The sequence below is a fragment of the Fukomys damarensis genome, unplaced genomic scaffold (genome assembly GCF_012274545.1).
Source record: "Fukomys damarensis isolate Sample0158 unplaced genomic scaffold, DMR_v1.0_HiC HiC_scaffold_32, whole genome shotgun sequence".
Lineage (NCBI taxonomy): Eukaryota > Metazoa > Chordata > Mammalia > Rodentia > Bathyergidae > Fukomys > Fukomys damarensis.
Window position 1 is genome coordinate 32207744 of NW_022900944.1, and position 16744 is coordinate 32224487.

Genomic DNA, 16744 nt, shown 5'->3' on the forward strand with positions numbered 1-16744 from the left:
GCCTGAGAGGATCCTCCTTAGAGGCAGGGCATCAGGCACCTCTGACTGTGTCAGAGGGAATTTCCAGACCACAGGTCACCACGTAGGTGGGTATTCTGTTGTACCTTGCAAAGCAGCTACTCAGGGTCAGTAACCGGGCTCAGCACTGGAAACATGGTAGGGAACTAAGCAACCATGCTCTTGTCCTTATGGAGCTTGTCTTAGTGGTCTGGACAAAGATCTGAGTTTAACAAGAAACCGCATCAGTCAGTGTGAACACATGAATTGCACTTGAACTGTAAAGAAGTACAAGGTGGTGTGAGATCATGTGACCACGGGCCTGAAATTATCTGGTAAGGATACATCTCCACCAAAAGCACATTCAAGGACAAAGGACTTTAATGTGAGGGTGTGTGAACAGATCTAGAAGAGTGTTCCAGACAGAGAGAATTACCAGTTCCAGGGCAACAGAGAGCTTTCTATGGCAGACCTTGAAAGAGGGCCTAGGTGGCCAGAGCAGAGAGAGTGGAATGGGAGAAAGGCACAAAGTAAGATTTGAGAAGAGGGCAGGGACGGAGCATGCTGGACTTGGTAGGCTACTAGAAGGATTGAGATTTATCCTAAATTCAGTTGGAAGCCTTTGAAGGGTAGAAAAATGGGTTGTGGTATTATTAGAATTGAATTTTTAAAGATGCCATGCTGGCTGTTGTGAAGAGTAGGGAAGACAAAGCAAGTGTCAATTTGGGAACCTTTAGCAGGCTTGGCTGAAGTCCTGGCAACAGACAAGGGAGAGTGGTAGTGCCCAGGGGCAGCAGTGGAGATGGAGCAGAGCAGATGAATGGAGTTATATTCCCAAAGTTATTTCATTTGTTTTGGTACTGGGGATCAAACTCCAGTCCTTGCACTTGCTTGTGAGGCAGGCAGCCGCACCACTGATCTAAATCCCCGGCCCTCCCAAGATTGTTTCAACAGTAGTTAGTGATGGATTGACTAGAGGGAGGATACAGGAAGATTAGGGGAGTGCTGTGTACTGAAATGGCAAAGATTTTTCCAGTGTTAGCCCAGTGCATAGTTAACATGTCTTTTACCTCACACCATCCCTTCCCCTCCCTTCACTTCCTTCCTTCCTTCCTTCCTTCCTTCCTTCCTTCCTTCCTTCCTTCCTTCCTTCCTTCCTTAAAAACCGTCACTTCGGCCATTTCTCCTCTCTCACCTCTTTTTTATTACACACCAACCCACATACACACACACACACACACACACACAAAATCAACAACCCAGGGTCTCTGCACTGAGTTGTAGCCGCAGCCCTTGTTCATTTTTATTTTCAGACAGGTCTCTTTAAATTGACCAGGATGGGCTGGATTTGGAATCCCTGTGCCTCAGTATCCAGCAGTACTGGGGTTGCAGGTGTGCTTCACCATACTTGCCTGTTGTGTTTCTATGGTACTGGGGATTGAACCCAGGCTTGCACTGAGCCACATCCCCATTCTTAGTTCTGCCGAAGCGAGCAAGACACATCCCTATTCCTTAAAAAAATTTTTTTGTTAAAATTTATTAATATTTAACATCACATAGTAAATTAAAATATTTTCTTTTGAAATTTTGAACCAGAATCTCACTAAGTCATTCAGTTGCTCTGGATGAACTTGAACTTGTGATCCTTCTGCCTCAGCTTCCCAGAGTGCCTGACAACATGCATGTACCGCAGTGTCTGGCTCACAGTTTCTTTCTCATGTCATTTTATTGTTGTATATTGGTTATACAGATTCATAGGTTTAATTTGGGCAGATTTGTACATGTACATAACATACTTTGATCACCATCTTTCCTGTCCCTCCCCCTAGTTTCACATTTGGGGGAAGGGGTTCAATATGATCATATCCATCCCCCAATTGCCCGACCTTATACCCCTTCACCTTTATTCCCTCCTCTTGTCTAACAATAGTCTTCCTTCTACTTTCTTGTCATCTTTTCTAGATTCCATGTATTAGGGGAATGTGGTACATTTGTCTGTCTTGAGTTTGGTTATTTTATTCAAGGTAATGATCTCCAGATCCTACAAATAACAAAATTTGTTTCTTTTTTATGGCCAAATATTCCATTGTGTGTATATACCACATTTCTTTTTTTTTTTTTTCTCACTGAGTTTATTGGTACATTTTAGGGATACAGTACAGTTACATTCATCATTGGGATCTTGTACCTTTACATGACAGGTCTTGGTTCTTATTTTTTCCCCTTATCCCTGCCCCCACTTCACCCCTCCTCCCTTCCCTATTTACATATACTTTATTTCCATTTTTTCATGTTATTTTTTTCCTTTTATACCACATTTCTTTATCCGTTCATTGGTTGATGGGCACATATCCTGGCTATTGTGAATTGTGCTGTAATAAAAATGTCTTTATTTATTTATTTTTGGTACTGGGGATCGAACTTGGGACCTTGCGCTTGTGAGGCAGGTGGTGGAACCACTGAGCCAAATCCCCAGCCCTGTACTGCAATAAAAAATGGGTATGCAGGTATCCCTATAGTAGTCTGACTTTAATTCCTTCAGGTATATACAAAGGAGTGGTATAGCTAGATCAAATGGTAGATCTATTTTTTAGTATTTTGAGGAACCTCCATATTAATTTCCATAGTGACTATGCTAATTTACATTTCTACCAGTGGTATAAAAGGGTTCCTTTTCCTGTCCAGGCATTTTGGCATATACCTGTAATCCCAGCAGGAGGCTGAGGCAGGAGGATTGATGCAAATTTGAGGTCAGCCTGTGTTATATAGTGAGTTTAAATTCAGCCTAAATTATATACCCAGACTCTGTCTCATCTTCCACTGCACCAAAAAAAAAAAAAACCTTTTGCCCTTCCCCCACACATTAATTTTTGTTTTGTTTTGTTTTTTGAAACAGGATCTCACTGTATAGTTGAGACTGACCTGGAACTCACTATGTAGCCCAGGCTGGTCTCAACTCGCAAGATCTTCCCTGCCTCAGCCTCCCGAGTGCTGGGATTATAGTCGTGTGCTAACGCACCTGGCTGGAGCCCTCTATATTCTTGATGATAGCCATTCCTTTTTTGTTTGTTTGTTTGTTTGAGACAGGGTCTCAGTATGTAGTGAGACTGACCTGGAACTCAATATGTAGCTCAGGCTCACAGCGATCCTCCTACCTCAGCCTCCCAAGTGCTGGGATTACAGGCGTGCGCCCCCATGCCCGGCGATGATAGCCATTCTGAATAGAGTGAAATGAAATCTCAGTGTAGTTTTGATTTGAATTTCCCAATGGCTGAAGATGTCGAACATGTTTTCATGTGCTTACTGGCCATTCATGCTTCTTTGAGACATGTCTGTTTAGTTCATTTGCCCATTTATTGATTGGGCTATTTGATTTTTTTGGTGTTACGTTTTTAAAATTCACTATATGTTCTAGATATCAGCCATCTGTTGGAAGAGTAGCTGTCAAAGATTTCCTCCCATTCTGTTAGCAGCCTCTTCATTCTCCTTTACTGGGCAGAAACTTTTTAATTTGATGTAGTCCTATTTATTGATTCTTGCTATCTTGGAGTCCTGTTGGGAAGTCTTTGCCTGTGCCTGTGGCTTCAAGTGTTTCCTCCATCTTTTCTTTCAGCACTTCAAAGTGTCAGGGCTCATACCTAGGTCTTCAATCCATTTTGAATGGATTTTTGTACAGGGTAAAAGATAGAGATCTAGTTTCAGTCTATTACAAGTGCCCCCCCCCTTATTTTTGGCTATCTAGTTTTCCCAGCACAGGAATTATTTCATAAGGGAAGCTGTCTGCTCTTACTGGGCCCTTCCCTGCTGAAATAGGCTTTTCCCCCATAACAACATGCCACCTGTTTCATAGAGCTATACGCAATTGTAATTTCATACATATTTGTAAATTTCTATAACCCTCTCTTCTGTGCCTTTTATTCTCTGTCATCATTTTACTCTATGGCCAGCCATAGTGCTTGGCATATCATGGTGGTGCAGTAAATTTGTTTTGTTTAGACAGAGTCTTGCTTTGTAGTTTTGGCTGGCCTTGAACATACTGTGTACCCCACCCTGGCCTCAAACTCTTGGTGATCCTCCTGCCTCAGCCTCCTGAGTACAGAGTTTACAGGTGTGCACCACTATGCCTGTCACTGTGGCTCAGTAAATGTTGAGTGAATGAATGAATGAAAGTGGAGGAGGCTTTGAGAGGGTTCAAGATTTAATTTTGAGGTGGGTGTGGTGGCACATGCCTGTAATTCCAGCGCTGTGGGAGGCTGAGTCAGGAGGACTGTACATTTGGATTGTCAGTTTGGATCTCCAACCTGAACAGTTTGGCAAGTTAATGAGACTCTGTCCGAAAATTTCACAAAGGGCTGGGAATATAGCTCAGTGTTAAGGTGAGAGTGTGAAGGTTTAACTGGGGATTGGATTCAGGGCCTGGCAGATGCTAGGCAAGTGAGCCACAATCTCAGCTCAGGTAAACATGCATATATAGATCACCAGCAGATAGACGTTATTTTAAGCAATGGGGTCCATAAGTTTACAGATGAGAATGTGTGGAGTTAGAGGGGAAAAGGGCCGGGACTAAGCAGAAACCTCCACATGTAGGTGTCAGGAGGGAACAGAGAGGTGGAGGGAACTCAGGAATGTGGGGTTAAGGAAGGACAAAGGTGAGGAGGTTCACAGAAGAGGGAAATCACTGTGCCACCGTGCTGTTAGAAGATAAAGACAGGTAAGTGAGCAACATTGAGGCACTAATGTTTTTGATCAGAGCAGTTTTGGCAGACTGGCAGAGATAAAATGTGGGCTGGAGTGGACTGAGTGAGAAGCAAGTGGGGGCAGAGTGTACTTGGATGGCTTTGTGACTTTAGAGGAGACTTTAGTTAGAATAAATAAGTTAATATCAACAGTACTTAATGGGACATGGGATTTTGATTTTTTTTCCTTCCTGTTGGCTGTCTCTTCAGAGTATATCTATGATGTGACCACTTTTTACCACCTTCACTACAGCTCCCTGGTCTGAGCCACCATCACCTCTCATGGCTTTCTTTTTTTCTTTCTTTTTCTTTTCTTTTCTTTTTTTTTTTTTTTTTTTTTTTTTGGTACTGGGGATCAAACTCAGGACCTTGCAGGCTCAGTGCCTCTGAGCCAAATCCCCGGATCATGGCTTTCTAACTAGTCTCCCTGCATCTGCCCTTGCTCCCCATAGTCTGCTGTGAATACACGGTCTACTGTATAAAAACATGAGCCTACTTACTGCTCTACTTCTCTTACGACACTACTGACCCATGCAGAAGCCCTGAAATCCTTTCGCCTAGAAGGCCCTATGTGACTTGACTACTTTCTCTTACCTTCCTATGGCTGGTTCATTGTCTATTGCTCTGTCTTCTATTACTGTCTCTTCTCCTTTCTATGATGCAGTCATATCAGCTTCCTTGCTATTCCTCCAGTTTTCCCAATAAGCTCTTCTCTTAGGGCCTTTGCACTGGGTGTTGCCACTGCTGTGTTTTAATAGATACTACCTTGGCTATCTCAAATCTATGCTTAAGTGTTATCTTCTGGGGCTGAGGGTACAGCCTTGTGGTAGAGTGTATTTAGCTTGCATGAAGCCCTCCCTCCACCCCACATTAGCATTGAACCTGCCTTGACTTCTCTATTTAAAATTACGACCCAGCCAGGCAAAGTTTTCCCAACATGCTATTTAATTACTTACTTGTTATACTTATTGTCTTTTTGCCTGTGTTCCCTCACTAGACTGAAAGCTCTGCTGAGCAGGAATTCTTTTTATCTATTTTGTTTTTTAATGTATCCCTAGTAGCTGGCACACACTAGGTCCTTAGAGGATATGATTACATGAATAACTGAGCAAGCACACTTTTTATGATTAGAGAAAAGGAAAGCAAATGACCATTGACTGGAAGGAAGAAGGAATACCTGCCATGGATGACGAAAAGGACTTTCTCCCCTTAATGTCTGACCTGTGTTTTCTCTTTCTCAGACATAGCAAAGGAGGAATGATCCTGAATAGCCTTTCTCTATGCTACCAGAACAAACTCATCTTAGCCCCTATGGTTCGGGTGGGGACTCTCCCAATGCGGCTGCTGGCTCTGGATTATGGAGCGGACATTGTTTACTGTGAGGTAAGGACTGCTGGTTTTCTGGGACAGCTTTCCCACAAGTGCAGCCTCCCGTTTAGGGGTAGGGGTGGTCAGGGGTTGGGAAGGCCAACGGGAATTCCCCTTCTGTGTTCTCACTGAGGGCAAGAGGGGATGAATATGCATGATACTGAGTTCCTTAGGACCTGCTGAGGGCCAGCAGCCTGGGGAGCGCAGATGTGTTCTGGGTGATGTTGGGCTGGGTGGGTAGATGAGCATCCTTCTGGGCCATTGCCCAGTGTATGTCTGTGAATAAACCCAGACTTAGGAAGAAGAGGAAAATGACCAGATTCAGTCTAAAGAAGCCAGATAAGGTTGATTTTGGTAGCCATAGGAGTTTTTGGTGGTGAAAACTAGTAGGCCAATAAATATACTCACCCACTGCTCTGGAGAGTATTAGGTCTTTATTCCTAGGTTTGGAAAGATCTGCAAGGAAAAAGAATTATAGGAGTACCTGATACTAGATAGTGAGTGTGGGCAGTAGCCTTCATTTGAACTTGCAGCAGAATTATCTGGGGAGCTCCGCTCAAATCCCAGTTCATTTCTGCCCCTACCATGGCCATCCTACTAGTTCCCTCTGTTAGATCTAGTAGTGGTAAAAGCTTTAGGCCTTCTGAATGATCAGCAAATCCATTTTGGGTCAAGGTTCTAGGATTTGCTAAAGATAAGTAAAAGTGGTGGCGCCTAATTACCATATTCACTTGCTTCACCCCTTTGGCTTTCACTGTTCCTGAGACCTCAGAAAGTGGGTTTGTATTTACTGGAAAGGATTTGCAGTGCAACACTGGGATGGAAGAAAGCAATGGTTCTTGTAGCACAGGGCCTGCTCTAGACAGCCATACTTCTGTGACATCCCTGGGAAATCCGGCTGCACAGTGGAAGCAGAGCTGCCACACTATGTAGAGCTGTGCTGTGAGGTTTCAACCTTCTATCAGCTAATTCTTTGCATACTCTGAGGGTTGTTTTTAAGCCCTTTGAAAGTTAAGGGTCCAAGATTTATGTGATGGCTTTAGGATATGGCCCTTCTAATTGGGCAAAACTTGGTTTTCCAAGTAAAAGTGACCAATCCTTTATTTCAGTAAGATTTATTCCTCAAGTTTGGAGCAGAAGAATTACTGAACACTGTAGAATTGTTTGAGGTGCTCTACTCTGAGAGTTCAGGTGGCTTAGGAACAAATAAAGAAGTCTCTAGGGGAGGGTACCTAGCCCTTCCAGGCAGACCTAGCCCCTAAGGAGAGCAAGCAGAGTAGGCAGGCAGATAGGCCCCTGCTTGGCTTAACTAAATGGCTGGGGACTGCCCTGTGAGGATTGGGTGTGACACTGTAGTGTGGTGCCTGGTGCCCCCTGGTGGATCCATAGTTGCTCTGCAGAGCAATATCTTTGGCCCCTCTGAGGGTTTATTTTTTTATTTTTTTCCTCATTGAGCTTATTGGTACATTTTAGGTATACAGTACAGTTACATTCATCATTGGGATCTTGTACCTTTACATGATAGGTCTTGGTTCTCATTTTTTCCCCTTGTCCCTGCCCTCCCTTCACCCCCCCACCCCTCCCCATTTACAAACACTTTATTTCCATTTTTTTGTTTCCGCCTGAGGGTTTAGGTAGTCAAACCAACCTTCCCACCTTCTGTGGAACCTAGGGGCATACTAGGCACACAGTGACTACCTTAGTCCCACAACACCTGGAGGATAAGCCTGTCAGCAGAAGTCAAAGAAGCTGTAGTCCTTTGTCACCAGAGTCCGCTCCATAAGTCATTTAGATGTGTCCGAGAAGTCACATTTCTGTTCCTTTTTATAACAGTGGGACTAGGGATATCTTCCTGTTAGACTTAAACCTTACAATAAGTAGGATCAAAGGAGAAGGTGCTGTGTTCTGGAGCACCATAATGAGTGATTTTTTTATACTTTTTTTTTTTTTTTTTTGAGGTACCAGGGATCAATCTTAGGACCTTGTACTTGCAGGGCAGCTGTGGTGCCACTGAGCTAAACCCCCGGCCCATGCGTGATTTTTTTTTTAAGTTTTTTGGGGGCTGAGGGCATAGCTTAGTGGTGAAATGCTTCTTAGCATGTACAAGGTCCTGAGTTCAATCCCCTGCACTGTTACCATCACAAAAATTTTGTTTTTGATAAAACAAAAACAAAAAAACATAAGATTTACCATTTTGATTATTATCTTAGCCATTTCTAAGTATGCATTTCTCATAGTATTAAGTATATCCCGCCCCCCGGTTTTTTTTTTTTGATACCTGGGATTGAACTCAGGATCTTGCACTTGCAAGACAGCCGGCGGAACCATTGAGGTAAATCCCGGCCCCTATATTCGCATTATTGTAAAACAGATCTCTGGAACTTGTTCATCTTGCAAAGCTAAAACTTTGCCCATTAAATAGCAACTCCTTATTTCCCTCCTCTCAGCCCCTGGTAATGATCCATTTTCTGTTTTTATGAATTGGACTACTTTTGAATCTTCAATAATGGAACCATACGTTATTTATAATTTTGTGATGGGCTTATTTCACTTAGTAAACACTAAAAGCTCATGCATGTTGTGGCGTGACAGGATTTTCATCCTTTAAGACTGAATAATATTTCATTGTATGTGTGTACCACATTTTGTTTATCCACTCATCCATCAGTGGGCGTTTGTGTTGCTTCTTCCTCTTATGATGTGCAAACAAGACAAGGCTGCTGTGCACAATGAATATATCCCCAGAATGATAGTTAATTATTCATTTACCTATTACTTATTTTGAGACAGGGTTTCACTATATAGTTCATGCTGGCCTTGAATTCACTATATATCCCAGATTGGCCTCAAACTCATGAAGATCCTCCTGCCTCAGCCTCCCGAGTGCTGATATTACAGGCGTGCACTACCATGCCTGGCTCTTATTTTTTAATTTTCTGAGGAATGTCCATATCTTTCTTGTAATGGGTACTGGTACCCCATTTTACAGTTCTTTTTTTTTTTTTTTTTTTTTTTTTTTTTTTTTTTTTTTTTTTTTTTTTGGTAACGGGGATTGAACTTGGGTCCTTGTGCCTGCAAGGCTGGCCACCGAACCACTGAGCTAAATCTCCAGCCCCTGGTTTCACAATTTTTAGAAGTGTACAAGGGTCCCAATTTCTTCATATCCTCAACACTTATTTTGTCTTTCTATAGTAGTACCCATACTAATGACTATGAGATATATCTTATTGTGGTTTATTTCTCTGGTAATTAGTAATATTGAATATCTTTTCATATGCTTGTTGGCCACTTGTATGTCATCTTTGTCTAGAATGGATAATTTTTTAAAACTTTAAAAGAGATAATTTCAAATTTACAGAAGTTGCAAAAATAGATAAAGAACATCTGCATGCCTTTTATCCAGATTGACCTACACTCAACATTTCACTTGATTTGTTTTATAATTTGTGTGCTTAGTTCTTTTCTTAACTATTTGAGAGTAAGTTTCATACATTGTGATGTCTTATTCCCTCTTTACTGATGTCATCTAAGAATAAGGTTATTTGCCTGTAAAACTATCATACAGCTATCGCCTTCCATAAATTGATGTATGTTCCTTTCCTAATCTACCTTCCATATTCTAGTTTTGTCATTGAATCAATGTGTCTTAGCATTTTGTTTGCTGTTTTTAGAGACAAAGTCTCACTATATAGTTCAGGCTGGCCTCGAACTTGCTATGAATGTATATCCCAGGCTGTGTTCCTCAACCTCCTGAGTGCTGGGGTTACAAGAATGCTCCACCATGCTAGGCCTTATAACATTAAAAAAATATATATATCTTTATTAGGATATGGTTCCAATACCTCAATGGAATTCACCAACTTTAAGTGTATAATTCAAGGACTTTTAGTATATTTACAGTTTCTCATCCAGTCAACTTTCAGACATTTTTGCAACATCAAAAAGAAATGTAGTTGGACATGGTGGCACATGCCTGTAATCCCATCTACTTAGAAGGGTTTAATTCCTAGTACCACAAAAAACAAACCAACTAAAAAACTCTTTCTTTTGCTAGTTGCACTCCTGTAATCCCAGTACTCAGGGGGCTGAGGTAGGAGAATGGTCAAAGTTCACTGCCACCCTCTGCCTTATAGAGAGTCCAAGGCCAGTATGACTTGTAGCAATAAAAAAACCAAAAAACAAAACCATCTCTCTCTTTTTGACTTTTAGGAGTTTTATTTTGATGTGTATAGTGTGAATCTCTGAATATATTCTACTTGGAGTTTGTTGAGTTTCTTGGATGTATAGATTAATGTTTTTCATCAAATTTGGGGAAATTTCTGCCATTATTTTTTCAAAAAGCCCTCCTATCTCTTAGAGGACTTCTACTGCATTATGCACGTGTTTGTGTGCTTAATCGCATCCCACAGATCTCTGACACTCTGTTTATTTTTCTTAATTTTTTTTTCCTTTCTGGAGACTTCATAAGCAAATTTTAGTAGCTAAATGATGTCTTTCCAGTCTGAGATGTGGCTGTCAGTTCCAAGGCCTGTCACCATCTTCAGGAAGAGCCCATATAATGAGACTCAGTTGCCTGCAGGTGGCTGTAGTGGCTGCTCAAGGTGTAAGGCTGATGGGAGTCTCTTCACACAGGCTTTCACTCTGGAAGACTGAAGAGAGTGCTGTTCCCCCATCGCCTTCAGAGTTTTCAGTCCATAGTTGCTTGGTTCCATTGTTTCTGGGGCAGTGGTGAGGCAGAAAATCAGGGCTAAGAAGGTGTGTCATGGAAAGCTGTGCACTTCTTGGCTGCTGAAGCAAAGAAAAAAGAAATAGCCTCTTTCTGGTTTTTAATTTGGACAATCCCAATTGACTTAACTTTGCTGATTATTTCTTTAGCCTGCTCAGATCTTCTGTTGGGCCCCTCTAGTGAATTTTTTTACTTCGATAATTTTATCTTTAAACTTCAGAATTTTTATTTGATTCTATAAAATAATTTCTTTATTCATATTCTTTTTTTGGTGATACATTGTTCTTGTACATTCCTTTAGGTTTTCTTTTTTGTGTTTTGATTTGATGTTACTGGGGATTGGATCCATGGAGCACTGAGCTATCTTCCCAGCACTTCTTATTTTATTTTATTTGGAGACAAGAATCCTGCTAAATTGCCCAAGCTGGCCTCAAAATTAAGAGCTTTCTGCTTATCCCTCCTGAATAGCTGGGATTACAAGCATGTACCACTGTGCCCAGATTCTTCAGTTATTAACACATGGTTACTTCATTTTTGAACTTATTTAAGGTAGTTGATTTAAATAGTGTATATCTAATAAGTCAGTACTTATTTTTTTTATGTATATGGGCCATACTTCCTTGGTGGTTTTTTTCCATGTCTCATAATTTGTTGTTGTTGTTGTTGTTGTTGAAAACTGGATGTTTTAAATAATATAACATGGCAACTCTGGAAATCAGATTCTTTTTCCACCCAAGGATTGGTTGGTTATTTAGTAACTGTTCTGAATTAATTTTGTAAAGTCCGTAGTTTTTGTTATTTGTGACCAATGAAATCTCTGCTTGGGTAGCTTAATGGTCAACTAATAATTGTCTAGTGATTTCCACATTACAACCAATGAATTTCCTAGACTTCCTTAGAGTCTTGCTATGCTTTATCCTGCTTGTGTCCTTGCTGAAGCTCAGCCTGGCCAATAAGCTTCCTTTTTTGAGAACAAGCCATTCAGTGTTTCTGACTTGACATCGTGCTTGGTTGTTTGGGGGTGGTACCAGAAATTGAACTCGGGACTTTACGCTTGCAGCGGAACCACTGAGTTAAATTCCTGGCCCATGTGCTTATTCTTTTAACTAAGACAACTGGTTATAGGCTCCCTGAGTTGGGCTTTCTGAGTTGGATTCTGAGTTGGGTTACCACACTGATTCTTGGGGCTTGGCTGCCCATCATGTGCTTACATTGTGTGTTTGGTCAGGCCTAATGGGCATAAGATGCTCAGTTACTTGAGTGTTGCCTGGAGAGAATAGCTGCAGAAACACCTTGAACATATATTAAACCAGATGGTGGATTTACTTAAAGGAGCCCCTTGGATGCCATAAGAGCCCTTTGGCTGTGTTATCCCTGATAATCCATGTATAAGTGGGGTCATTGTGTCCACCTGGCTAGGGTTGTAAGTTGCTGAGATCACAGGGAGTCAGTACGAGTATGAGTACCATGGACTAGAGTCTTCCTGTCTTCTTCTGCACACCCAGAGTTACAGGGCATAAGCTTCTTAGCAGTGTGATGGGTACTTGGCTCTTCTGACTTAAATTTCACATCTGCTGAAATGATTACTGAACAAAACAGCAGTGTTATCTCTTGAGTTAGAGAATCTCAGCCCTTCAGGACACATATGCACTCACTTTATTTTTATTCTGATTTTGAAGAACCCTTTTTCCATTTTTCCTGAGTCTGTTTGAATATCTCTGGAGTTGAAGCACTTGCCCCTTTTGTTTATACAATATGAGCCATATTGGAGAGACTTTCTCTCCTATTTTCATCTCAGATTTTCTTTCCTGCTAATCTAGTCCCTCATCTCATTACTGTCATTGGATACTTCCTGAGAGCCCTTCACTGCCTTTCCTTTACCTGGGGATTGAGGTGGTTCTTTGTGGGTGTTACTTGAGCTGAGACTCATGAGTGAAGAAAGTATCCTGATGCACAAATACTGAGCAGTTATTTTCTCCATGGTGCTCTGAGTGGCTCATCCTTTCTTGGCCTCAAACATCTCCAAAGTCCCTAGGAAGACCAGCTAATTAAGGGTAAGTCACTCAAAGCTCTGCTTATCATGCTTGGTTGGAGAGGACAACACATCATGTTCCAAATGCCATAGTTTGTTGTTGATAAGGGTGACTGGCCAGCCATTACCTGTCACCGGCCATGAAGGTCCTCCTCTTGTATCCAGGCCAAATGTCCAGGGCTGATGAGTGTCTTCTGATTCCTCTGCAGGAGCTGATTGACCTCAAGATGCTTCAGTGCAAAAGAGTTGTCAATGGTGAGTGCAACCCTGGCCCTCGGATTATAGGTGGGTCCAACTGGCTCAAGCAGCCCTACCATCTCCCCGCCTGGCTGTATATTAACATCATTTAGATCATGTGCTGTCTTGAGGGAAGTCATTGCTGTCCACAAAAAGCCAGATGTGAAGCAGGCTAAGAATGCCCTCTCTCTGGCTTTGTGGCATAGAAATGATCCTGTTTCATAGTATAGAAGGTTCTCTAGGATACTTGGAGGCAGGATGGCTTCAGCATTGGGTCTGTCTTAGTCATTCAGTAGGTTTGTGTTTTAGTCACCTTTCTGCCAGTGGGATGAAATACCCAATACCCACAACTTGAAGGAGGAGTTTTATTTTGGTTCACAGTTTCAGTGGTTTCAGTCTATGGTCACCAGGCTCCAGTGAAGAAATAGCACAGTGGAAAGACCTAAGTGAAGAACAGCTGCAGAGGTCAGGACAGCTAGGAAGCAGAGAAGGAAGATGCTGGGGAGGAAGACATACTCTCCCAGATTATACCCCTATCCAGGCCCCTATCTCCTAACAAGTCTGCTAGGAACTCATCAGTGTACTAATCCACTTGTGAATATAGAGACCCCATGATCCAGTGTCTTCCAAAGCCTTGCCTCTAACACATGAGGCTTTTGGAGGACATTTTCATTTGATGTTTTAAAAAATTTATTATTATTAATACATGTTTGCAGTACGTAATGATTACATTCACCATGGGGAGTTGTTACATGTACATACCACATCTTAATTCTTTTTACTTTGGGGAGCATTCTAGACCTAAACACAGCAGTGTGTGACTTTGGACAAGTCATATAACCTCTGTACCTCCTTTGCTTATGAGTAAAATGTAAATCATAAGCCTTGCTATAATTCAGTTACAGAGTTGGAATGAGAATCAAATAAGGTACTAGTAAGTACTTTGTACAACATAAGCTCTGTGCATATGGAAGTGGTTGTGTTGCATTGTGGTTTTCTTTATACTTTCTTAATTCAGCTTTGATTAGAGTTGTAATCTTTGAGGTTTTGAAGATATAGGCTGATTTAAAATAAAAGTATATTTTTAAATTTTAAAAAATTTACAGTAAAAGACACATTGTCATTAATTACTCTCAAAATACTCTGTCATTTCAGACACACTTATCCTTTGTTCTTGCCATTTCCTGAATTAGTTCTAGAAGTAGGTTTGTGTTTTAGTCACCTTTCTGCCACTGGGATGAAATACAAAGTATGATTAAAAAACACACACACACAGTAAATGGAGCTGCCTAGTGCCATCCAACAGAAAGGCAGGCTCATAAAAACATTATGGCGTGTCCTTATCCACCCTATTCACTGGCACCCTTTACATCTAGCACTATGCAACTTCTGGCTCTTCCCCAAAGTCACAAGGACTGTGAAAGGTAGAAATTTTGAATTGATTCCAGACATTCAAACAGCTATGACAGCACAACTGAAGATACTCACAAAAGAGAACTTCCAAAAGTGCTTCAGACAAGAACAACAGGATAAGTATGTTCAGAGTGTGTGTGTTGGGTGGGTATTTCAAGGGTTATTATCGCTTCTTGGCCTTTTGGCTAAGATCAAGTGTAGTATCAAGGGTTATTAATGGCAATGTGTCTTTTGTGGGGGGTTAGATTGTCTTTTTTTTAAGCAAAACATTTATTAATACATTTCATTTATACATAATAACACTCATCACAGGGAATTTGTACCTGTACATGATATATCCTGCCTCTTCTTTTTTTTTCCCTTCTGTTCCCTCAAGTCCCTCTCCCCTCCTTATATGCAAACAATGTTTCCATTTTTTTCCTTTTCCTTTTCCTTTTTTGCTTATCCCTTCCTTCCTTTTTCCCTCCGCCCTCCTTTGTTCTCTTTCCCATTTGAACATTTTCCTTCCATTTCCCAATATCTATTATATATTTTAGTCCTTATTTCCACTTTCACTCTCTCACACCAGAGAAACAATGCAGTATTTAAATTTATGTGTTTGATTTCTTTCACTTAAGAGTATATGGTCTCAAGGTGTATCCTTTTAGCTATAAATGTCTCAAGCTCATACTTCTTTGTGGCAGAGTAGTACTCCATTGTATCTATCTATTTATTTATTTATTTTGGTACTGGGAATCGAACTTGGGTCCTTGTGCTTGCAAGGTAAGCAGCAGAACCACTGAGCTAAATCCCTAGCCCCACTCCATTGTATTTAAAAATCTACATCTTCTTTATCCATTCCTTAGTTGATGGGCATTTGTGCTATTTCCAAGATTTAGCTATTACAAACTGAATGGCAATGTGTCCTTTTTGTTTTGTTTTTGTTTTTGGTACCAGGGATTGAACTCAGGTCCTTGCTCTTGCGAGACAGGCAGTGGCACCACTGAGCTAAATCCCCAGCCCTGACTAATAAATTTTTAAAAATTTTTAAACATTCACCATATTTTTAGAGCATACATCTTATGTGTTTGTGTTCATAAAATCTTAGTATAATTTCAAGATGTTTTGACTCAATTTTGCCTGGTTTAAATTTATATTTTTGGGTTTGTTGGATTTATATAATCTAGAAAATGAAATCTTCCACAACCTTATACTTAAACAGGTAATCACAAAGAGGAATAATGTATATCTCCCTACAAACACAGTATGAATAATGAATATATGAATATAGTCTTTCTCCTCCCATGAGATCATGTAGAACATGTTGTTTTGCTACTTAGATTTTTGTGTATATGTGTGTGGTGCTGGGGTTTGAACCATGGTGATGAGTTATATCCCCAGCCCTTTTTGTTTTAACACAGGGTCTCCCTAAATTGCCCAGACTGGCCTTGAATTTGTGATCCTTCTGTCTCAGTCCCCTCAGTTCCCAGGGACTCAGCCGGGCCTCCCACTTACTTTTCTACTAGGACATTTTCCTATGTCAGTACCTTTAGGTGACTTTGTTAGAAATTTTTTCACCAGGGCTTTAACAGAGGTTTCTAATATTTTGCTATTATAAATAAAGCTGCATTAGAAACACAGCAAGTTTTTGTTGCTTTTCAGAATTTTAAATTCTTTATCAGAGACCACCTTGATTACTTCTCTCAAGGTATCTTTGCCTTTGCCCCACCCTTTTTAAGCCTTCTGATCTGCTCAGTGCTTAGAAAATAATTACTGCTTCCCCTTATGGAGGTACTTTATATACTTAAAAGATCCTTTGTAGCTGGATATGATGTTGCATGCCTGTAATTCCAGCACTCTGGGAGGCTGAGGCAGGAAAATCACAAGTCTGAGTCCTTCTTGGACAAGTTAGACACTTTCCAAAAAAAAAAAAAAAAACCTTAAAAAAAAAGGTAGGTATGTAGTCGAGGGCAAAGGCTCTGGGGCTCAATCCCCAGTACTGAAACAAACAAAAAATCTTCATATGTTACATTTCTGAGAACAGCTTTCAAGGTAGGCATCATTCATCTGCCATGTTGGATCTCTTTCATATAGTGGTCACCTTTGAAAGTTAATAACGATAGCACCAATTATAGAACTTTGTTAGGAAGGGCCGATGAGATACAGTTTATTTTTGTTATTTGTGGTAGTTAAGTTCTATAAAGTTGCTGAGAATATTGAATTCATGAATACTGAACTAATTGACCCAAGGTGGAA

General features: G+C 40.9%; 1 protein-coding gene and 1 pseudogene across 14 annotated transcripts in view; both read left to right on the forward strand.

Annotated features, from left to right (window-relative positions):
* Window positions 1–16744, forward strand: part of Dus2 (dihydrouridine synthase 2) — a 49125-nt gene that overhangs the window by 5726 nt on the left and 26655 nt on the right. For 7 of the 14 annotated variants that reach the window (XM_010612290.3, XM_033757802.1, XM_010612292.3 and 4 more), the window contains 2 exons: window positions 5975–6116; window positions 13069–13114. In XM_010612290.3, coding sequence (XP_010610592.1) covers window positions 5975–6116; window positions 13069–13114 — 188 coding nt within the window. Of the gene's footprint in view, window positions 1–4127; window positions 4709–5974; window positions 6117–13068; window positions 13115–16744 lie in introns of those variants that run through there. The other 7 variants (XM_033757801.1, XM_033757804.1, XM_033757805.1 and 4 more) reach the window with 2 other exon arrangements.
* Window positions 14675–14816, forward strand: LOC117283936 (annotated as a pseudogene).